We start from the raw sequence: 25,248 nt of genomic DNA, 5'->3' as shown, positions 1-25,248 counted from the left end.
GGGGGTTTATATGTGCCTTACCGTTTGTACTATTTTGTGCTGACACTTAGCTTTGAGATACCTACTCTCATTCTTCTCCTGTCCTTTTGTGTATCTAGTATGATGTATTTTTGTATCAATTTTTCTACTATTTAATATGATGTCACTGATATGATGATTATAAACTTTTTGCTATTTTATATGCTCCGTTGTCCTCCTGTTTTTATGCTTATATGGAGCTTGAGCTGTTTTTCTAGTTTTTTGTGTGCCAGTTGGCACTGTTTGCCTCTGATAATATCATGCTGCCTGGTTTTGTTCTCCCAGTGTCCACAGGACGCAGCCAATCAGGGTTGTGGGCAGGGTTATGCAGGGCTCAGGATTCTGATCACAGTAACATCTACATCAGAGAAAATAGGGATTCTCTATAAACAGCATCAGATAGTACAGTAAGCGACACATCGCTGGAACTAGACTCTCAGACCTTACATCATGCTGCTCTCAGATTACATAATTACCTGCTGACAAATTCCCTTAAAGGCAGGGATGTCAAACTCAAATACACAGATTGCCAAAATAACAGCCTGGACAGCGTTATGGCCCAACCTTGATATTTGTTGAAAGACGTCTACAATAGTAGTGTTGTGGTGTAGAGTCACAGTCTCTCATGTGGCCCCTTGGGGGAAATGAATTGTCCATCCCTGGTGTAAAGAATTCCTTGGAATTCCTTTGTCGCCTGTTATTTAACTACCTGCCCTATTATCCATATTTTTTTTTTTTTATCTAGCATTGTGCTAATTATTAATTCAAAATTATGTATTTTCACAGAAGCTCACCTTATAAAAAGAAAAAAGGAGAAAAAAAGAGAAGAAACACAGATTTTTGTTTTCTTGCAGACATTGAGAATTTGTATATTTGCAGATGGTTGCCTGCTTTAGGTCATGACCATAAAAACTAATACTTTATTTATTTCTTTTTTTTCTTAGGCATTTGAAGAAAGTCATCTAGCATCCCTTGACCCCATTACTCAGTTCAATGCATGGTTCCAGGAAATATTGCAATGCCCCTCCATTGCAGAGCCTAATGCAATGTGTCTGTCCACTGCCACCAGGTAATCACCTTCTTTCAGTATGCCATTTTTTGACATCCTATCCCTTTAAAGGGAATCTGTCATTAGAGTCAAACCTCCTAAGCCGGCTATATGGGCATGTAGGTCATAGGAAGCTGAAGAAAATTATACCTTCATGTCTGCGATGTGATGTCTTATTCCAAAGATATCCACATTTTTCTTATGTGTAAATGAGCTGCTAAAGACTATGGGCCGGACACTTATTTTAAATAAAAGGTGGCGTTACCGGTGTGATAACTTATGGCCGCTCTCTGCTCTCCTGATCTTACTGCAGAGCTGTGTGTGATTTTATACTACCTGTCACATCTGCAGGTTCCTCTCCGCTTCGGCTTCGATCTTACAGGTAGCTAGTGTTGCAGAGCTGTGACAGCTACAGCGTCTAATGTGTTTGTTATGAGACAAAGTTCAATTCTACTGTTCTGTGTTAGTTACATGTCTGACACTGGTAGCTCCTCCTTTCATGTAAAGCACCACTCAAGCGTTTGTTTCATTCATTGGAGTGGAGCTACTAAGTTTCCTGCCTCTAATTACCAGCCGCCGTCGTCATCTTTTATCCGCACCACTCTTCTCGATCTCCACCAGTTAGTGACCTGCCAGATCACTGCAGTGGGAATTAAGATTGGTAGCACCACTCCAGTGCTGAAATAAATAAAAAATACTGGAGTGGTGCTTTAAATTAAACTCTGGTCAGTGTCCGGCCCATAGTTCTAAACAGCTCATAACATATAAGAAAAACATGTATTTCTCTGGAATAAGACATCGAATCACAGATATCAAGGTATTCAGCTTCCTATGATCTACGAGGGGGTACCCCTCCAAAAAATGAGAATTACTTATTTATTTATTTTTATTCAAGATAACATCTTGAAAACATTAACCGCCTTCACAATACTGTCCATTAGATGTTATCCCAGATATCCCAGTGGTTTTTACACTGAAACATTTTTTCTGTTTTTCTGAACTAATGCTGTTAAGCACCTCCAGCTATTCTTAGCCTCTTCTACGTCCTGAAAACACTTTCCCTTTAGGTTTTTTCATTCTTGGGAATAAGAAGTCGCAAGCGGCTAGGTCTTGCAAGTAAGGGGGTGGCCCTGAATTTTTGTCAAAAGTCATCACAGGGGATGTTGCACCTCTGATCCTGAAATAAAACAACAGTCCAGTCAGTGTAAAGACGGCTTCATTGCCCAGGCGAAAAAAAGCACGGCAAGTGAAATCAGATTTGAAGTCCATGATGGTTTTATTTTTCGACATCAAAGGAGTCGTTCACTTTGAATTTGTTCCTTAGGGCACCACAGTGAACCAACATTACTACCTGCGAGTGCGGAAGCGATTGCGTGAGGCAGTGAGATAAAGAACCTGAATTGTGGCTATTGGGGGGCTGACTGCTTCATCATGACAACGCGCCTTGCCACACAGTGTTGAACATCAACCAGTTTTGGGGGAAAACTGGCACAACACGACAACAGTTTCTCACTCCCCTTACTCATCCGCGCTAGCCCTCTGCGACTCGTTCTTAATGTTTTCAAGATGTTATCTTATTTTAAATAATTCTCTTTTTTTTTTGGGTGCCACCTCGTACATGCCAATATAGACAACTTAGAAGGGTTGATACTACTGACAGTCTCTCCTATGCCTGTGTGCTCGATCATTTTCTTAGGCTCTGTTCACATCTGCATTTCTTGATTCCATTGGTTTGTTTAGTTGGGTTTCTGTTATGCCATCTTGTAAAATGATGGAATCTGTTACTGAGCCTCCAACTCCAGTATGAACACAGCCTTACCCACCCTAACTCTACATGCCCTTTTCCCTTCTGCATAGGGACGGGAAACCCTCTGCACGTATGGTTCTTCTCAAAGGGTTTGGTTCGGATGGGTTCCGATTCTACACTAACCGGGAAAGCAGAAAGGGGAAAGAGCTGGTGAGGGACTTTAAGAGAATTATACAATATGTATTATAATAATATAACTATTAACCTGTAATTTAAAGGGAACTTGTCACGTAAAAAAAACTCTATTAATCTGCATGTATGAGGTTCATCTGCATGTTAATAGTGTCCTAATACTGTGCTGCCCCTGCACTGAAAGGCCAGCGACCGGTAGAAAATTAACTTTACTTCTCTCTGCAGCCTCTGGCTTTCAGTTATAGAGGCACAACTTCTTTCACCGTTCTGTATAAAGTGAGCAGCGACAGTAACCACCCCAGCACTGACTGACCGCCAGCTCCGGAGTGCATCAGTGCTGAGCCGGCTGTCAGTCAATGTCGGGGCGAAGTTACAGCCGCCATTCACTATGTACTGAGCCGTGACTGAAGCTGCGCCTCTGTGACTGAAAGCTAGAGGCTGCCAGGAGCAATAAAGTTCATTTCCTACCTGTAACTGGGTTTTCAGTGCGGCATCTGAGCGGATTTCAAACACTGTTAACCAGTAGATTAACCCCATATCTGCAGGTTAATAGTGTTTTTTGACATGACAAGTTCTCTGTTAGGCCTGTTTCACACTTCCGTTTTTCACCATCAGTCAAAATCCGCCGTTTTGCAAAAAAAAACGGATCCGCCATTTTTTTGGCGGATCCGTTTTTTTCCCCATTGATTTGCATTACCGGCGGATCTTGACGGATGGCCATCCGTTGGATCCGTTTTTTTGCGGATCCGTCAATTCTTTTGCGTCCGCCGACATGCCTGGACGGACCATGTAACGTTTTTTTTGCTGCAGGATCCGCATTTTATAGTGCGCATGCCCGGAGGATTGAAGTCAGCCGGAAATTTAACCCTGAAATCATTTCTGGCGAACAGAAAAAATTCTCTCTCTCTCTCGTCCGGTGGCATCCGTTCACATCAGTTAGCAACGGTTCCGCTTTCCGCCATTTTGGCGCATTTTAACTGACACAAAAAAACTGGAGTGTGAAACAGGCCTTAAGAGGACCTCTCAGCTTTCCTGCCATGTGTGTTTAGTAAATGTTTGTATTGTGAATAAAATAACAATTCTTAAAATGGTACATAGTGCCATTCCTCTTTTACTCCTCCTGGTATAATATGCATAAATTGACAAATAGGTATTACCATGGCCTTCTTGCATACTGATGACATGTATAACAGGGAGCCTGGTTGTTTAGATGACAGCTGTAGATGCTCCTTTATGTATATTATTCTCTCTTTATTTTGTCCTGCTTTATCTTTGCAGGAGACTAACCCGATGGCTTCTCTGCTGTTTTTCTGGGAGCCCCTGAATCGCCAGGTGAGAGCCTTTCATGGGAGGCAAGGTGTAACTCCTTCTAGAACCCCACCGTATGTGTGTAGCGCAACGGGTACAGCGTCCCGCAAAATGCAGTACATGTATGGCGCTGCAAGAATAAGTCACACGGCGACCAAGTAATGATGACTGCTCCCCTTACAGAAGACCATCTCCCCTAATCACCCAGTCCTCATTTTCCATCTCCTTCAATTGCTTTCTCTGCTGAGCAGCCTTTCTTTTTTTTCACCCCTTCTGTGTTTGTGTTTAACAACCTCTGTGCTTTGCTCAGTATTGCACATCTCTGATCAGAGTCTGTGCTAACATTTTGCCAAGGGTCTTTTTTCTGTTAGTTTTTCATCTTTACAGCTACAACACCTCCCTCCATATGTCCATCATGTGACTGCACAAATCAGTGATCGGCGTCCGTCTTTTCTTAACTACTTTTGTTCTTTTAGTTTTAATTTGTAAAATTTATATTAACTTGCGTATTCCAAAAAGGGAATACAAAAGGTCACAATTTCCATTGTGAAACCTGCTCTGGGAAAACTGGCCATTGCATTAAAAAAGCAGTCCTAAGAAATGTTTTATTTGCTAAACCTATCTAAATACGTTCTTGAGTAATGTAAGTGCAATAAAATACTTACCGATCGCCTTCTTCCCCAGTTTCCAGGGTAAACTGGAGCTTCAGTACAGGCTCCATAAACTTATTACATTGTAAAAGCAATTTCTGGTTCGCACATTAACCCCTTCAGGACCGAAGGTATTTTCGTTTTTGTGTTTTCGTTTTTGCTCCCCAAATATGTGTATGTTTGAAATTTTTTGTATTGTTTTATTTTGAATGGGGCGAAAGGGGGGTGATTTGAACTTTTATATTTTTTTAATATTTTAAAAAATATATATATATTTTTTTTTTTTTACTTTTGGCATGCTGCAATAGTCTCCATGGGAGACTAGAAGCTGCCATAACTCGATCGGCTCTGCTCACTTGTTATGAGCACTGAGCAGCGCTCATAGCAATCCGGCAGTGACAACCAGGGCTGTGGAGTCGGTAAGCCAAACCTGCGACTCCGACTCCTCAATTTCCCTTACACCAACGCCGACTCCACAACTCCGACTCCCACATATATTGCTTATATTTAAGTGAAAAATTTATTGTAGTACAATGTGAACATCAGACATTTAATCATTTCTATGATCAATAATCAAGAAATTTAGATAGAACAGAATATATATTTATTGGAATACAACTTTAGAACACAAAAGACTGTAATAAATTGTAAATATGTAATACACTGTATAATATCGATTACATATATACAGTACAGACCAAAGTTTGGACACACCTTCTCATTCAAAGAGTTTTCTTTTATTTCATGACTATGAAAATTGGAGATTCATTCTGAAAGCATCAAAACTATGAATTATAGCAACAATCAAGAAAAAAGGCAGATGGCACCGCTGTTACCGTATATTCTCAGAAGGTGTGCGGTATGCAGGAAGCAGACGGCTGGTGAACTCGGGTGCTTGACCTGAAATAGACAATCCTCGGAATCCACATGAAGAAATGGTCGCACTCATCGAGTTTGAAGCGCTCGAGTAGCACGAAACGGCCGTTGTCAGCCTTTTTGCACTCCTTATGTCACTCCCCCGGCCCGAAATGTGATATACGTGTCAATAAACCCGTGAATTCCTTCAAACTCGATGAGTGCGACCATTTCTTCATGTGGATTCCGAAAACTATGAATTAACACATGTGGAATTATATAATTAACAAAAAAGTGTGAAACAACTGAAAATATGTCTTATATTCTAGGTTCTTCAAAGTAGCCACCTTTTGCTTTGATTACTGCTTTGCACACTCTTTTGGGATTCTCTTGATGAGCTTCAAGAGGTAATCACCGGAAATGGTCTTCCAACAGTCTTGAAGGAGTTCCCAGAGATGCTGAGCACTTGTTGGCCCTTTTGCCTTCACTCTGCGGTCCAGCTCACCCCAAACCATCTCGATAGGGTTCAGGTCTGGTGACTGTGGAGGCCAGGTCATCTGGCGTAGCACATCATCACTCTCCTTCTTGGTCAAATAGCCCTTACACAGCCTGGAGGTGTGTTTGGGGTCATTGTCCTGTTGAAAAATAAATGATGGTCCAACTAAACGCAAACCGGATGAAATAGCATGCCGCTTTAAGATGCTGTGGTAGCCATGCTGGTTCAGTATGCCTTCAATTTTGAATAAATCCCCAACAGTGTCACCAGCAAAGCACTCCCACACCATCACACCTCCTCCTCCATGCTTCATGGTGGGAACCAGGCATGTAGAGTCCATCCGTTCACCTTTTCTGCGTCGCACAAAGACACGGTGGTTGGAACCAAAGATCTCAAATTTGGACTCATCAGACCAAAGCACAGATTTCCACTGGTCTAATGTCCATTCCTTGTGTTCTTTAGCCCAAACATGTCTCTTCTGCTTGTTGCCTGTCCTTAGCAGTGGTTTCCTAGCAGCTATTATACCATGAAGGCCTGCTGCACAAAGTCTCCTCTTAACAGTTGTTGTAGAGATGTGTCTGCTGCTAGAACTCTGTGTGGCATTGACCTGGTCTCTAATCTGAGCTGCTGTTAACCTGCAATTTCTGAGGCTGGTGACTCGGATGAACTTATCCTCCGCAGTAGAGGTGACTTTTGGTCCTTTCCTGGGGCGGTCCTCATGTGAGCCAGTTTCTTTGTAGCGCTTGATGGTTTTTGCCACTGCACTTGGGGACACTTTCTAAGTTTTCCCAATTTTTCGGACTGACTGACCTTCATTTCTTAAAGTAATGATGGCCACTCGTTTTTCTTTACTTAGATGCTTTTTTCTTGCCATAATACAAATTCTAACAGTCTATTCAGTAGGACTATCAGCTGTGTATCCACCAGACTTCTGCACAACACAACTGATGGTCCCAACCCCATTTATAAGGCAAGAAATCCCACTTATTAAACCTGACAGGGCACACCTGTGAAGTGAAAACCATTTCCGGTGACTACCTCTTGAAGCTCATCAAGAGAATGCCAAGAGTGTGCAAAGCAGTAATCAAGCAAAAGGTGGCTGTCAGAGACACCGCACTACACTTGCTCATAGAGCCAGTGCGCGTGTCCTGAGTACAGAAGCAGTGCTAAACGAGGTACAGGAGGAATAAACAGACGGGAGGTCAGACAAAGCCAAAGGTCATACACAGGATCACAGTACAGTACCAGGGATGAGACAGAGCGGATAATCAGGGCCAAGCAGAGATCAAAACCAAACAGACATAGGAGGTACCAGGCAGAATCCAAAGCGATATCCAGAGAACAGACCGAGTCATACACAGAGAATCAAGTAACCAGAACACAGCACTAACACACTCAGGGGTCACCACACAAATGCCAAGGGCAAGAGTATAACTGACAGGGATGGGAGCGTCCTGAGGCTATAAGAAGCCTCCCCCAGAACCAGGGAGAGGCCACAATCATAGCCCCAGGTGTGCAGGTAAGCCTGCATCGGGATCACAACCTTTAACCCCAGAAATGCCAGTCATCAGCACTGGTTCCAAACATTAACCCCACGTGTGCGAGTCAAACCCGCACTGAGATCATGACAGTACCCCCTCTCAACGGGGGGCCTCTGGACCCCCAGGCTTGCCCGGGTACTTAGCATGGAAAGCCCGTACCAGGCGATCAGCATGCATCAACCGGGCCGGCACCCAGGACCTGTCCTCCGGTCCATACCCCTTCCAATGAACCAGGTACTGTACCGACCGCCGTACCAACCTGGAATCTACGATATGACCAACCTCGTACTCCACCTGCCCCTCGACCAAAACAGGAGAAGCAGCAGACTCGGAGTCTCCCCGGACTGCTTCAAAAGGTTTCAGTAGAGATTTGTGGAAGACGTTAGGGATCTTGAAAGAGGGTGGAAGGCACAGCCTATACGCCACTGGATTTTTTCCACAAAACTTGTACGGGCCAATGAATTTGGGTCCTAACTTGGCTGACGGAATCTTTAACTTAATGTTTCGCGTGGAGAGCCAAACTTTCTCTCCCACCTGAAACATGGGACCAGGTGTTCGTTTCCTGTCCGCGAAATACTTATACCTGCCTTGAGACCTGGATATACGACGCTGGACTTCTGTCCATGTATTTTTTAACCGCTGAACAGAGTCCTCAGCCCCGGGGCACCCCGAATCCAGACGAGAAAACTCACCGAAATGAGGACTGAACCCATAGTTAATCAAGAAAGGGGACCTACCAGTGGATTGACTCACCCGACTATTGAAGGCAAATTCAGCTAACGGCAGTGCATCGCACCAGTCACTCTGTCTAGCAGAGGTTAGACACCTGAGGATCTGTTCCAGGGGACTGGTTAGTGCGCTCCGTCTGCCCATTGCTCTCAGGATGGTATGCAGACGAAAAGGACAGAGACATACCTAATTTTTTGCAGAAAGCACGCCAAAACTTAGCCACAAACTGCACACCACGATCAGACACCACATTCAGGGGTACCCCATGCAACCGGATCACATGCTGCACAAACAACCTGGACAACGTCTCAGCTGACGGTAGTGCGGACAGGGGTACGAAATGAGCCTGCTTAGAAAACCTGTCCACCACTACCCATACCACTGTATTACCCTTAGATGGAGGGAGATTGGTAACAAAATCCATGGATAAGTGAGTCCATGGCCTTTCGGGCACTGCCAAGGGTATTAGCTCCCCTGCCGGCCGGCTATGAGAGCTTTTAGAACGAGCGCAGACCCCACAACCAGCAATGAATTTTTTATGTCCGAACCAAGGGTAGGCCACCAAAAGACCCTAGCCACCGCCAGACGTGTGGCTGAAGTACCAGGGTGAGCACTCAGCTTGGATTCATGGAACTCCTGCAAGAGTTTCAGGCGAAGTTGCTCTGGGACAAACAACTTCCCCTCCGACTTGGCCGCCGAGGCCTGCGACTGGGCCCCCTGAATCTCCCGTTCCAATTCAGATGAGACCTCTGCTATCACAACCCCAGGGTGAAGAATGGAGGACGGTGGCTCAGGGGGCGACACCGGCTGAAAACTGCGTGATAAGGCGTCAGCCTTGACATTCTTAGACCCTGGACGAAATGTAATTGTAAACTGAAAACGGGAAAAAAAAGTGACCAACGGGCTTGTCTGGGCGTTAGTCTTTTAGCAGACTCAATGTACGACAAATTTTTGTGATCCGTGATCACCGTAACCGGGTGACTGGCCCCCTTCAAAAAGTGCCTCCATTCTTCAAACGCCAATTTGACCGCAAGAAGCTCTCTATTGCCTACGTCGTAATTTCTTTCCGCAGCAGAGAACTTCTTGGAAAAGAAAGCACATGGCCTGAGGTTGGTTAGAGTGGCAGGCCCTTGGGACAACACCGCCCCCACCCTCACCTCAGAGGCATCCACTTTCACGACAAATGGTTTGGACGGATCTGGCTGCACTAACACAGGAGCAGACATAAAACATTTTTTCAGCGTCGCAAAGGCCGCTTTTGCGAGCGAGGACCAATTTCTCACATCCGCACCTTTGCATGTTAGATCCGTGAGAGGTTTGACCACTTGCGAAAACCCCCGGATAAATTTGCGGTAATAATTGGCGAACCCCAAGAAGCGCTGAAGACCCTTAAGATCTCGGGGTTGCACCCAATCCGCAATGGCCTGCACCTTCTTGGGGTCCATGCGAAAACCCTCACCGGATACAATTAACCCCAAAAAGGACAACTCTTGTACACAGAATACACATTTTTCCAATTTGGCATACAAATGATTTTCTCTCAGCCTTTGGAGCACAGTTCGTACATGTTCCAAATGAGAATACTTGTCGGGGGAATATATCAAAATATCATCTAAGTAGATAACGACAAAACGACCAATGAGATCCGAGAATACCACGTTGATGAAATTCTGAAATATGGCAGGGGCGTTGGTAAGACCAAACGGCATGACTAAATTTTCAAATAGTCCCTCGGTCGTGAGGAACGCGGTTTTCCATTCATCCCCCTCTCGGACCCTTATCAAATTATATGCGAAGGTCCAGTTTAGAAAACCACTTTGCCCCTGATAGTTGGTTACATAAATCGGGAATCAACGGAAGGGGGTACGTATTCCGTACAGTAATTTGATTAAGCTCCCGGAAGTCGAGACAGGGACGTAACCCACCATCTTTTTTTTCTTTACAAAAAAGAAACCTGCCGCCACAGGTGAGACTGAAGGACGTATATGTCCTTTGCGCAGACTTTCAGTAATGTACTCCTTCATAGCCAAGCGCTCAGGACCGGACAAATTAAACAGACGGGCTTTGGGTAATTTAGCCCCCGGGACCAGCTCAATAGCGCAGTCAAAGGGTCTATGTGGCGGTAACGTCTCGGCCTCGCTTTCGGAGAATACATCTTCGAAGTCCTTCAGGCATTCCGGAATACCTTCCAGCTCGACAGATGATACAGACACAGATTTATCAGGTTCAACCAGCAGTGCGGCTTTATCATATAACTCAAAATCATTAAACCCCCATTGTACAATCTCCCCCGTTTTCCAGTTAATAACTGGGTTATGGTGTTGTAACCAGGGCATGCCCAACACCAACCCTGCAGGTAGATTGTCCAGCACAAAACAACTTATGTTTTCCACATGAGTAGCGCCCACTCTGAGTGAAAACACATCAGACATAAAGCGAATTCCCTCCTTAGTGAGGGGAGATGAGTCAATGGCCATCACCTTGATCGGAACCTTGAGCCTAACTGTCCCTATCTTGCAGTGTGTGACCAATTGGGAGTCAATAAGATTAATAGATGATGCGCAGTCCACAAAGGCTGTAGAGGAAAAAGAACTACCATCCACAAACAGTTCCACAGGCAGTACTACTTTAGAAAACGAGGAAAATGGTACCTGAGGGTCTGAGCAGCCTCCCCGTTGACTACCCAGACCTAGTCGTTTCCCGCCGACCGGGTTTGAAGACGGGCAATTCGGGCACTCCCTTTTCCAATGTCCCGTTTTACCGCAGTAAAAGCATAACTGCTTGTCCTTCCGGCGTTTCCTCTCCGTATCCTTCAGGGAGAGGGCGCCTACATCCATGGGCTCAGGGGCAGTCTCTTTTCCACTGGGGAATAATGGAGTATCCACCTGCATCACCCCTCTGGCCCGCAGCCTGCGGTCCATCCGGACGGCCTGGGTCATGGCGTCCTCGAGAGAGTTAGGTGGGGGATGTAACTCCAAGGCATCCTGCAGCCGCTCGGACAAGCCTCTGCGAAAGAGTCCTCGGAGTGCGGCGTCTCTCCAAGAGACCTCTGCCGCCCAGCGGCGGAACTCAGAACAAAACCACTCAGCTGTGTGTTTCCCCTGACAGACACTCATCACCATGTCCTTTTGCCAATCGCACTCGGTCAGGTTCATCATAAATGTGCCCGAAGGCCTCAAAGAATGCGTTCACTGACATACGTTCAGGAGCAGAGGAAGACAGAGAGAAAGCCCATGCTTGCGGAGCCCCCCGAAGTAGGGAAATAATGACCCCCACCCTCTGGAACTCATCCCCGGAGGAGCGGGGCCTTAGAGAAAAAAAAAGCTTGCATCCTTCTCTGAAAGACCTGAACTCCTTTTTATCCCCTGAGAAAAGGTCTGGTAATTTGACCGGAGATTCGGGGGACGCTAATGACACATCCCTACCCCCAGAACCAGAAGCCCCTGCATCGACAGCCCCCTGCACAGTAACCACCATCTGTTGCTGGGTATGGGCCATCGTGCGTTGTTCCACATTGAGCTTATGGAACATTTGGGTCAGGTGCTTGACCTGATCAGCCAAGGCTTGTATGGGATCCATGAGGATAACACACACTTTTTTTTTTTTTTTTTTTTTTCTTCAGAAAAAAAAAAAAAAAACCTGAAAGGGTCAGTTATAATATCAGAGACACCGCACTACACTTGCTCATAGAGCCAGTGCGCGTGTCCTGAGTACAGAAGCAGTGCTAAACGAGGTACAGGAGGAATAAACAGACGGGAGGTCAGACAAAGCCAAAGGTCATACACAGGATCACAGTACAGTACCAGGGATGAGACAGAGCGGATAATCAGGGCCAAGCAGAGATCAAAACCAAACAGACATAGGAGGTACCAGGCAGAATCCAAAGTGATATCCAGAGAACAGACCGAGTCATACACAGAGAATCAAGTAACCAGAACACAGCACTAACACACTCAGGGGTCACCACACAAATGCCAAGGGCAAGAGTATAACTGACAGGGATGGGAGCGTCCTGAGGCTATAAGAAGCCTCCCCCAGAACCAGGGAGAGGCCACAATCATAGCCCCAGGTGTGCAGGTAAGCCTGCATCGGGATCACAACCTTTAACCCCAGAAATGCCAGTCATCAGCACTGGTTCCAAACATTAACCCCACGTGTGCGAGTCAAACCCGCACTGAGATCATGACAGTAGCTACTTTGAAGAACCTAGAATATAAGACATACAGTATTTTCAGTTGTTTCACACTTTTTTGTTAATTATATAATTCCACATGTGTTAATTCATAGCTTTGATGACTTCAGACTGAATCTACAATTTTCATAGTAATGAAAATAAAGAAAACTCTTTGAATGAGGTGTGCCCAAACTTTTGGTCTGTACTGTGTGTGTGTGTGTATATATATATATATATATATATATATATATATATATATATATATATATATATATATATATATATATATATATATATAATACACACACACACATATACACTAACACTATGACTTATCTCAGCCAAGACAGAGCCTAGATCCTCAGGCTACATTCACACCATGGGTGTAGCCAGGGTCAAACCTGGGGGGGCAGAACCTCATACTGTTCCACAGAACCTCCTACTGCACACCTCAGCTGCTGCAGAACCTCATACTGCACACCCCTACACTTGAAAATAAAGCCTGCACCTTAAGAAGATGTGGTGGTGATGAATGCAGTCTATTTATTCCAACTATCAATTGATGTTGATGTGTTACTGAAGATGAGCAATGCCTGTCCTGGGCGTCCTTTTGGGCAGCTATGAGGTGTACCTGACTGGTGCTAAAAAAAAGGAGTGTTAGTCTGTGTACTACCCGTTTTTCATTCTTTTTGGTACAGATACGATATGGCTAGACAGATATGGATAAATGGATAGATAGAGCAGATTTCTAATCTGCTTTTGCTATTGAAAACATCTATGAGCTCAAAAACCTTTCAGGTGATGCAGTTTTTTATAAAGCTGATCGGCTTTTGCAGCTGAAAAACGTATCCTCAAAAAATGCAGGAAAAACGCTGTGTGAATGTAGCCTTAGATCAGGAATATAACAGCCATTTATAGGACATTTCATAACTTTCCCAAATTCCTATGAAAAAATATTCAGCACATTCTGCATTGAATTACTGTACCCAATTTATTATATATGTTAGGAGTCGGAGTCGGTCCATTTTATTCCGACTCCACCTAAATGAGCAACGACTCCGACTCCGACTCCACAGCCCTGGTGACAACCATAGAGGTCTGCTGGAGACCTCTGATTGTCATGCCAACCCATCAGTGACCCGTGACCACGTGACAGGGGTCACCAATGGGTGGGATTTCTGGTGGGCTTGCCGGAAGCGCAAGTTAAATGCCGCTCTCAGAGTTTGACAGCGGCGTTTAACTAGTTAACAGCCACGGGTGGATCGCGATTCCTCTTGCAGCTGTTAGGGGCACATGTCAGCTGTTCAAAACAGCTGACATGTGCCGGAAAAGATGTGGGCTCTGCGTCGAAGCCCACATCAAAGGGAGGGAGTCCGACATCGGCGTACTATTATGCCTGATGTCGGAAAGAGGTTAAATTATACAACACATTTACACAAAGCTAAAAATTCTTTGGAGAGCTACTTTTAAGCATAATTTAAAAAATGTATCATAACTCCATAATACACGTGAAAATAAGAACCTAGTAGTAGATAAAACAACTAGGTTCAGGTGAAACTGACAAGGCAAAGGAAGAATTGGTTCCAGCTGTGTATAAAATCCTTTTCTTCTTTATTTAAAAGACGTATTAAAATGCACAAATAGCTTGTGCGCTCTCCACAGGTGCCATAACAGACAGAGGCTACGCGTTTCGACCTTGTCGGTCTTTAACCAAGCCATACTAGTACATATACAGCTTATCTCTATATAGAAAATTGTAACCAATCACACAACACAATAGTATATCACATGACAGATAAGCAGGTCCTATACAAAATTTAAAAGCATTAACCATGATATTTAAGATACAAAACAAACAGAAAAATGAATGAATAAAAAAATTAGAAAAATAAACAAAAAAAAAATTAAATTAAAAAATTATGAATGAATGAGAAAAAAAAAACATGGTAAATTAACAATAATGTAGCATTAAATCATTTCTTTTGTTGAGACCACCAGGGATTCTAGTGTTTAAGCGGTAGATCCATTAAGCTTCTCTGGTAAGGAGACGCCGTCTGGCATCCCCTCCCTGAAAAGGTATGGTGACACGTTCTATTCCCTGTACCCAAAAATGCGCTGTATTGCGAGCATGCTGTGATATGAAATGGTAAGAAGTTGCTGATACATTACGATCTGTATTGTTGGTATTATTAATATCACTAAGTTGTTCTCTAATTCGTGTTTTTAGTGTCCTAGAAGTACAACCTATATATGATAAATCACAAGCTTTGCAGTCTATTTTGTATACAACATTGGTCGAATTGCAATTAATATAATTTGTTTTATTTTCAAATTGACCGTGTTGTCCGTATTTGAGAATTTTTTTGAAATAAATGCGTATTTGCACCTCTTACAATTATTAGACCCGCATTTAAAAAATCCAGTGCAGTTCAACCAATTTTTTGGGGATTTTTTATCCAGAAAAATTAAACTTGGAGATAATTTGTTCCCCAATGTAGGAGCCCTTCTTGATACCACATTAATACCAGGGGCTAAAATACTGGCTAATTTGTCGTCTTGAAATAGAATTGGAAGATATTTATCTACAATTTTTCTGATCTGTGTGAACTGAGGACTATATTGAAAACAGATATATGGTTTGTTTCTAAAAGTTTCATCTTGTTTTTTGGTTGATGATTTGATTAGATCAGTGCGATTTTTATGTTGCACAATCCTTTGTGCTCTGTTTAGTGCCCGGCATGGATATTTGCGATTTTTTAGTTTTTCTGTAACAAAATCAAATTCCTTCTTTAGATCCCCATCCACATTACAATTACGTTTTACTCTGGTGAGTCCTCCCACTGGAATAGATTTAATTGTGTGTCTGCTGTGACTACTGGTGGCATGCAATAAAGTATTGCCACTCAGTGGCTTATGAAAGGTTTTTGTAAATATATTTTGATTATTTGTACCAGTTAATTCCAGATCAAGAAATGAAATTTTCTCAGAATCAAATCTGTGCGTGAATTTAATTTTGTAATTGTTGGAATTTAAATAGTTAATGAAACCTGGTATGGCAGATATATCTCCCTCCTACACTATAAGCGTATCATCAATATATCTGCCATACCAGTTCATCTGATCGCAGAAAGGATTATTAGAAGAAACCTTTAGTTCAAAGAACTCCAGGGTATATTAGAGATTCCAAACAAATCCTAGAAATTTTTTCTGAAAAAACTTGGTCATCATACTACTCCTGGTTGTGCTGTGATGTAATATCTTTATACCCATGCATTCCCCATGATTTGGCGATACAAGCGCCGCATTTCCACCTTCACAAATTTAGTAACTATTCTGGTGATCTGAAAAACTATATTTTAAATGTGGTGCGTTTTTTGTTGACACACAATTTTTTTTGCATTCAATGGTGAAATTTTTTTTTGCAGAGAACGGGTGTGGCAATGGGGGCTAAATATTCACCTTCCCTTGCCAACCTAGTGATGTCCTTTTGGGAATCAGTATACATTTTTTCTTCTCAGGCAGGGAATTCCAGATTCTCACTGCCCTAACAGTAAAGAATCCTCTTCTATGTTGGCGGAAAAACCTTTTCTCCTCCAGATGCAGAGAATGCCCCCTTGTGACCATCACCTTCCTTGGTATAAACAGATCCTCTGAGAGATATTTGTATTGTCCCCTTATATACTTATACATGGTTATTAGATCGCCCCTCAGTAGTCTTTTTTCTAGACTAAATAATCCTAATTTTGCTAATCTCTCTGGGTATTGTAGTTCCCCATCCCCTTTATTAATTTTGTTGCCCTCCTTTGTACTCTCTCTAGTTCCATTATATCCTTCCTGAGCACCGGTGCCCAAAACTGTTCACAGTACTCCATGTGCGGTCTAACCAGAGATTTGTACAGAGGCAGTATAATGCTCTCATCATGTGTATCCAGACCTCTTTTAATTCACCCCATGATCCTGTTTGCCTTGGCAGGTGCTGCCTGGCACTGGCTGCTCCAGGTAAGTTTATCATTATCTAGGATCCCCAAGTCCTTCTCCATGTCAGATTTACCCAGTGGTTTACCGTTCAGTGTGTAATGGTGATATTGATTCCTTCTTCCCATGTGTATAACCTTACATTTATCATTGTTAAACTGCATCTGCCACCTTTTGGCCCAAGTTCCCAACTTATCCAGATCCATCTGTAGCAGGATACTATCTTCTCTTTTATTGACTGCTTTACATAGTTTTGTATCATCTGCAAATATCGATATTTTACTGTGTAAACCTTCTACCAGATCGTTAATAAATATGTAAAAGAGAACAGGTCCCAACATCGACCCCTGCGGTACCCCACTGGTCACAGTGACCCAGTTAGAGAATATACCATTTATAACCACCCTCTGCTTTCTATCACTAAGCCAGTTATTTACCCATTTACACACATTTTCCCCCAGACCCGGCATTCTCATTTTCTGTACCAACCTCTTGTGTGGCACGGTATCAAATGCTTTGGAAAAATCAAGATATAGCATGTCCAATTGTCCAGTCTATAGCTTAGCTCTTCATAAAAACTGATTAGATTGGTTTGACAGGAGCGATTCCTCATAAACCCATGCTGATATGCGTTAAACAGTTATTCTTATTGAGATAATCCAGAGTAACATCCCTCAGAAACCCTTCAAATATTTTACCAACAATAGAGATTAGACTTACTGGCCTATAATTTCCAGGTTCACCTTTAGAGCCCTTTTTGAATATTGGTACCACATTTGCTATGCGCCAGTCCTGTGGAACGGTCATGTGATATACTATTGTGTTGTGTGATTGGTTACAATTTTCTATATAGAGATAAGCTGTATATGTACTAGTATGGCTTGGTTAAAGACCGACAAGGTCGAAACGCGTAGCCTCTGTCTGTTATGGCACCTGTGGAGAGCGCACAAGCTATTTGTGCATTTTAATACGTTTTTTCAATAAAGAAGAAAAGGATTTTATACGCAGCTGGAACCAATTCTTCCTTTGCCTTGTTCGTTTCCACGTTTGTCTGCACGGGTTGCGAGGATCTGCGCAGGTGGCTGGTGAGCTGGCTTACTTTTCATTTTGTCTTCAGGTGAAACTACCATAGTTGTTTTATCTACTACCATGGCATTTTAATTCACTGAGTGGAGTGTTTTCAATTCACACCAATAAAGAAAAGTTTTCGGTTTTCATGGAGCTGGATTTTTTTTCTTTGCAATCATTCACGCCCAAGGCACGGAAGCTCCCTTTGCTTCAGATCTTCAACCAGTGTATGCGGGTGAGCTGGATTCTATCTTTCTCTAATAACTCATTATGCCCCTAGATTAATTTGTTGAGGAATTTAGTTTGTAAAATTAGGTAATTTCTCTAGATTAATTCCTTGAGGGGTATACCGTATTTTTCGCTTTATAAGACGCTCCGGATCATAAGACGCACCCCAAATTTTGAGGAGAAAAATAGGGAAAAAACTTTTTTTAATAAAATGGTGGTGCATCTTATAATCCATGCGTATTATTGCTTACTGGGGGTGGTGCTGGAGGAGGCCGGAGTGGAACATTGCTGCTGGGATGAGGGGGTGTTTTGATGTGCAGCGTGCCGCTGCCGGTGTCTGATACTGCCGCCGCCCTCTGTCCCCTGATGCTTGCTGCCCCGGCGCTGTCCCTCGGTGCTTGCCACCACTGCCGTGCTCTGTCCCCCAGTGCTTGCTGTCGCGGTGCTCTGTCCCTGGTGCTTGTCACCACTGCTGCGCTCTGTCCCCCGCTTCTTACCCCCACCGCCGCGCTCTGTCCCCCGGTTCTTACCCCCACCGCCGCGCTCTGTCCCGTTCAGCATGGGAGGTCTCTGCCGCTTCATGCCTGCTTTCCTGTGGATTTCTTCCTGCAAAATGGCCGCCGCGCATGCGCAGATGGAGATCTCAGCACCGCTGTGTCTCCGGGTCCTGCTGCTGTGACATTCAGGTCAGAGGGCGCGATGACATAGTCAGTGCACGCCCTCTGCTGAAGGTCACTGCAGAGACTCCGGGAGACACAACAGCGGGATGGAAAGGGGCCGGTAAATATCGCCAGTGTCGGGGGCTCAGGACACCGGCACCTGGCCCCCAGCGACGAAGAGGTATGTCATTTTTTTTTTAATTGCGTCAGCAGCAAATAAGGGGTATTTATGGAGCATCTTATGGGGCAGCATTAACCCTTGTGCAGCAGCATATGGGGGGTATTTATGGAGCATCTTATGGGGCAGCATTAACCCTTGTGCAGCAGCATATGTTGGGTATTTATGGAGCATCTTATGGAGCAGCATTAACCCTTGTACAGCAGCATATTATGGGGGGTATTTATGGAGCATCTTATGGGGCAGCATTAACCCTTGTGCAGTAGCATATGGGGGGTATTTATGGAGCATCTCATGGGGCAGCATTAACCCTTGTGCAGCAGCATATTATGGGGGGTATTTATGGAGCATCTTATGGGGCAGCATTAACCCTTGTGCAGCAGCATATGGGGGGTATTTATGGAGAAACTTCTTGGGCCAGCATTAACCCTTGTGCAGCAGCATATGGGGGGGTTTTATCTATGGAGCATCTTCTTGGACCACCATTAACCCCAGGCTTATACGCGAGTCAATATGTTTTCCCAGTTTTTTGTGGCAAAATTAGGGGGGGTGGGGGGGGGGGTGGGCTTATACACTAGTATATACAGTAATAAGTAATACATGTAAATTATATATGGCATTTAGTTGACACCGTTTTGATCATAACAGCATAATCGTTCTCCCACCACGACAAGGTGTACACTTGACTGGAAAAAAAACAGAGATGTAGAAATTTTTTCAGATTTATTAAAAAACAAAAACTGAAATATCACATGGTCATAAGTATTCAGACCCTTGCTCAGTATTGAGTAGAAGCACCCTTTTGAGCTAGTACAGCCTTGAGTCTTCTTGGGAATGATGCAACAAGTTTTTCACACCTGGATTTGGGGATCCTCTGCCATTCTTCCTTGCAGATCCTCTCCAGTTCCATCAGGTTGGATGGTGAATGTTGGTGGACAGCCATTTTCAGGTCTCTCCAGGGATGCTCAATTGGGTTTAGGTCAGGGCTCTGACTGGGCCAGTCAAGAATGGTCAGAGAGTTGTTCTGAAGCCACTCCTTTGTTATTTTAGCTGTGTGCTTAGGGTCATTGTCTTGTTGGAAGGTGAACCTTCGATCAAGTCTGAGGTCCAGAGCACTGTGGAAGAGGTTTTCATCCAGGATATCTCTGTACTTGGCCACATTCATGTTTCCTTCAATGGCAACCAGTCATCCTCCTGCCCCTGTAGCTGAAAAACACCCCCATAGCATGATGCTGCCACCACCATGTTTCACTGTTGGGATTGTGTTGGGCAGGTGATGAGCAGTGCCTGGTTTTCTCCACACATACCGCTTAGAATTATCATCAAAAAGGTCTATATTCATCTCATCAGACCAAAGAATCTTATTTCTCATAGACTGGGAGTCCTTCATGTGTTTTTTAGCAAACTCTATGCGGGCTTTCATATGTTTTGCACTAAGGAGAAATTCTCATGTAACCTTGGCCAGACCTGTGCCTTGCCACAATTTTGTCTCTGAGCTCTTGGGCGGTTCCTTTGACCTCATGATTCTCATTTGGTGTGACATGCACTGTGAGTTGTGAGGTCTTATATAGACAGGTGTGCACCTTTCCAAATCACGTCCTATCAATTTAATTAAACACAGCTGGACTTCAATGAAGTAGGACCATCTCAAGGAGGATCACAAGGAAATGGACAGCATGTGACAAAAATATGAGTGTCTGAGCAAAGGGTCTGAATACTTATGACCATGTGATATTTTGGTTTTTCTTTTTTAATAAATTTGCAAAAATGTCTACATTTCTTTTTTTTTTCCATCAAGATGGGATGCAGAGTGTACATTGCTGAGAAAAAAAATGAACTTTTTTCGAATTTACCAAATGCCTGCAATGAAACAAAGAGTGAAAAATTTAGAGGGGTCTGAATACTTTTCGTACCCACTGTATATAAGAAGATGTGAATAACCCTTTTAAATAGTTTATTTAGCATTGTAATATATCTAGGCTTATGGTCATTGCACACTGTGTCTGCACCCTAATCTTACTTTATACACCCTGAAAAGCCCTTGCCATTGGATGCCTAAACAAAGCGTCCTATTTGGGCTATGTCAGGCTGGTATGTGTTAGCATTCTGATCTCCAGCTGTGTAGGAAAGGGCAGCTGACTACGTCTTCATATACAGGGGGCCACAACAGTAAAATATACGGCGGGCTACATATTTTATTGTGACTGGCCCCAGTGGATGATGTGTTTCGCTGTATGCTTGTACTGTGGCACACGTTGTGGGAGGTCTTTGTTGGGGCATATTCCTCCAGAGCAAGGCTCAAACGGAGTATGTACCAAGCTATCGGAGACTGCTGCTGACTGGTGACTTGCATCAGAAGAGTAAGTGCTGTGCATTCATATGTAGTGCTGTGGGTGGCACCCGGGATTCGGCACTGGCACAGGGTCTCGTATATTTGTTTAGTAATGTTGCAATTTTAGGGAAGTCCTGGTGGGCCTCATTTATTCAAGCAACTCTGGCTCTTTTCATTTGTGGCTATATCTAATCCAATAAAACAATATATGATCTTGCTGATTTATCACAGAGGGAGTTTTGTTTTGTTAAAGTATTAAACCTGGGATAACCATAACAACGCTCGACCAAAATGTTGCCACGTGCACGCAAGTCACTGCTCAGGAACTTGCCCGGTCTCCTTGTGGCTTCTGCTACCTGTTATTTAAGTGTCTGAGTCTCCGCGAGAAAACAATGGCACAGAGAACAACACAGAAACTGGTAAGGCTGCTCTTATCACAGCGAACCTCTCCCCATGATTCACTCAGCTCTCTGCTGATTGCCATCATGGGGTTAACAAGATTTCCATGGCAGCGGTGCTGTTAACCTGTTCAGCTCCATGCTTGCTCACGATGAGACTTCTGCAAGATAGTAATACATATTCATGAGTGAAGATGGAAAGTTACTTGTCTGCCGTCCATTTGTCTGCGACCTTTTTTACTTTTAGGTTAGAGTGACACCAAACAAAAAACTGCAACTCCTCCAATCTCCACTGTGTGCCCCACCAGTCTAGAGACAGAAATGGTGGGAGCATGGTGGCTCAGTGGATAGCACTGTAACCTTTGCAGATCTGGGGTCCTGACTTTAAATCCCACCAAGGACAACATCTGCAAAGAGTTTGTATGTTCTCCCCATGTTTGCGTGGGTTTCCTCCGGGTACTCCTGTTTCCTCCCACATTCCAAAGACATACTGATAGGGAAATAGATTGTGAGCCCCAATGGGGACAGCAAAGATAATGTCTGTAAAGCGCTGTGGAATTAATGGCGCGATATACTGTAAGTAAGCACAATAAATATTAATAAATAATGTCACATCGGTCATATGAAATTATGTCACAAGACTGGCAAGGGACACAGGAGGACATAAAGGGATGATGCCAGTCCGGGAGGTATGTATACATTTCTTTTTCCTTTATGCAGCACACTAGGGGTAACTAATGAGAACTGTCCAGTGGTGGACAACACCTTTAAGGATTGATGGGAATCCCAGAACCCAGACCTTCACCAATCCAAACTTCTGCCATGTCACATAGAAAGTGTACCAACAGTTTCAGAAAATGTCCTAATGATTGATGTATTTGTGTTCACTACTGATTATGTTTTATCTTTTGCTGCTGCTTAATCTTAGTAACGGGGGCTTGTGTTTCACATAGGTGCGGATAGAGGGTCCAGTGGAAAGACTTTCAGACCAAGAATCTGAGACTTATTTCCACTCCCGTCCAAAAATCAGTCAGATTGGTGCTGCGGTGAGCAAACAGAGCCGAGTTATTCCAGACCGAGAGGTGAGTGTGGCCTGAAAGAGATTGCATGTGCTGCTGGCAGCGCCACCTGTTTACCTGGCACGCCACAGCTACTTGCAGCTTGGCATAGGCACGCCTTCCCTTGTGACATGGGAGAATTTTCCTACCGGTCTATCAAGCGAATAATTCTTCCCATGCTATTGTTCTTATTTCTGGCAGACACTGACGCATTCCTTCAGGATTTGTCATATCTGTCAACACACTTCTATTATCCACTTGTACCTGCAATGTCTTATACTGGCTCCCAGGAGAGATCTGCAGCCACCTTCTTGTCTATCACAAAGCTCCTCCAACCTACACAAACGTTACATGTGTCATGGCTGTCACCACATACCTAGCTGTCAGACTGTGTTTCTTATGAGTGTCTGAGACCGAATTGCTGAAGTGTCCTAAAACTGACTGTGATCACGGACTGGGTAGGGCTGCGGGGACACCTCTCCATAAGTCACACATTATTTTCCAAAGTACGGTAGTGAGTCTCAAAGGTTTGTTCAGCTCTGATTCTGTGTTTGAAGCAGTCCTGGACATATTCGATCATAGAATGGTAGATCTCCAGGGTCATCGTGTCCAACTCCCTGCTCAATGCAGGATTCACCAACTCATCTCAGTCAGATGTCTGTCCAGCCTCATTTTGAAGACTTCCATTGAAGGAGAACTCACCACCTCTTGTGGCAGCCTGTTCTACTCATTGATCACCCTCACTGTCAAAAAGTTTTAAACTAAGGATGGCAACCTACAGCGAATCAGAAAACTAGAGCCTACAGTACACCTTATATAAAGATTCCGCCAGTGGTAACATAATCACATGTGAGCTCTGTGGTCACAGACACTTGGTATCAGGTCCAACAGTCGATAATGGTTATACGAAAACATCTTACATTGACTTTATTGCTGGACAGATTTTTTTTTATACAGTTTTTCTTATGTAGCCTGCAGGTTCTCATAAAAAACAAGCTATTTATGAAAATAAAAAAAAAATTGCAATTGCATAGGGAAAGCTATGTCAAATGCAGCCGGTGTGTTTCAAAGGAATGTTCAAGGTCTGATTTATGTCAAAATTACAATTGCATATGAAAAAAGTGAAACATTCTGCTTTTATGTTCCTGTTATGATTTATAGAGACTCTGTCACCAGGTTTTTGCTCCCTAATCTGAGAGCAGCATAATGTAGAGACAGAGACCTTGATTCCAGTGATGTGTCACTTACTGGCCTGCTTAAGATAGTTTTGCTAAAATCACTTTTATCAGCAAGAGATTATCACTAGTAAACCTGCTGTCATGTAGTCCTCTATATTCATGTGCGTTATATAAACCCATCTTCACCACTGATTGGCAGCTTTCTGCCTATTGACAGTGTACATAGCTGTCAATCAGTGGTGTGGGCGGATTATACAGAGCTCAGCATTCAGAGAACTTCTATATCTGCAGCAGAAATTCTACCAAAACTGAAACAAGCAGCCCAGTAAGTGACACATCGCTGGAATCAAAGTCTCTGCCCCTATGTCATGCTGCTTTCCTATGGGCTGGCAAAAACCTGGTGACAGATTGCTTTTAGTAGTCCTTAATCAGCCCCTATTGAATTGTACTATTGTAATTGTATCAAGGGGAATGGCTAACATTCTACCCTTTTCTGTAGAGTAGGAAGTGGAATTGTGGGTAATATGGGGGGAAAGGGATAAAAATGGATGGCAAATGGACATCTGAATTTTCCAACAGCAGATTATAATGGAAATACAAAAAAAGCCATTTAGGAACAATTAAAGACAATTATTAGAATAGCCTTATGGTGATTATATCTTATTAACAGTATTTGCGTAAGAAGAACGCTGAACTGGAAGAAGAGTATAAAGACAAAGAGGTGCCAAGACCACCCGAATGGTGAGTGCCAAAGAGTAGCCCTGGGGTCTGGACCGGCAACCGTGTTTCTATACCAAGATTGACCTCTGTTTTGTGTTTTTTCTGCAGGGGAGGTTACATCGTACGTCCTTCTGTGATTGAGTTCTGGCAAGGACAGACTAACCGTCTACATGACCGCATTGTGTTCCGGCGGCCTAAAGGAGAAGAAGCCAGTCCTTACACCCATCGTGGTGAGGGCGGGTGGCTGTATGAGCGGCTTGCTCCATAAGATATCCTGTTTTACATGTTGGATCAAAGGACAATGATGTCCTCCTTTATCCATGAAGAAGAACCTACCTCCAGAATCGAGTATTTGTGCCAAACACTGTGCTTCTCCCATCTACTGGGATATTGTGTTCATGTTGTAGAATAGTAAGTGCATGAGCTGTAAGTAATGGTATCCAGATAAACATGTCCTGCAGAGAACAATTGTCAAAGGTGTCATCACGTTAATCAACAGTGCCAACAGGAAGTCTGTGGATCACGCGGAGAAGCAGAGCATCGAAGATTTCCTTCACTGCGTAGCAGAAGTCTATGAGCTGGTCAGATGGCGAGAGAATTCTAGTGTGCCGCAAGGCGCAGTGCTGAGGTCTGAGCCAACGTAACAGGCACCTATGATAGCGTGAACATGTCACTCACATGTAAGGAGCTGAGTCA

The 25,248-nt window shown here is 43.7% G+C and overlaps 1 protein-coding gene across 3 annotated transcripts in view; it reads left to right on the top strand.

The window, feature by feature from the left end:
- Window positions 1–25,020, top strand: part of PNPO (pyridoxamine 5'-phosphate oxidase) — a 48,576-nt gene extending 23,556 nt beyond the window's left edge. For all 3 annotated transcript variants that reach the window (XM_073572458.1, XM_073572459.1, XM_073572460.1), the window contains exons 2-7: window positions 963–1,087; window positions 2,924–3,023; window positions 4,284–4,337; window positions 22,550–22,678; window positions 24,503–24,573; window positions 24,661–25,020. In XM_073572458.1, coding sequence (XP_073428559.1) covers window positions 963–1,087; window positions 2,924–3,023; window positions 4,284–4,337; window positions 22,550–22,678; window positions 24,503–24,573; window positions 24,661–24,820 — 639 coding nt within the window. In that variant the 3' untranslated portion in view covers window positions 24,821–25,020. The remainder of the gene's footprint in view (window positions 1–962; window positions 1,088–2,923; window positions 3,024–4,283; window positions 4,338–22,549; window positions 22,679–24,502; window positions 24,574–24,660) is intronic.
- The last annotated feature ends 228 nt before the right edge of the window (window positions 25,021–25,248 follow it).

Source organism: Dendrobates tinctorius, unplaced genomic scaffold, assembly GCF_039654945.1.
Source record: "Dendrobates tinctorius isolate UK_male_01 unplaced genomic scaffold, ASM3965494v1 ptg000032l, whole genome shotgun sequence".
Lineage (NCBI taxonomy): Eukaryota > Metazoa > Chordata > Amphibia > Anura > Dendrobatidae > Dendrobates > Dendrobates tinctorius.
This window is presented reverse-complemented; position numbering and strand designations above follow the sequence as displayed.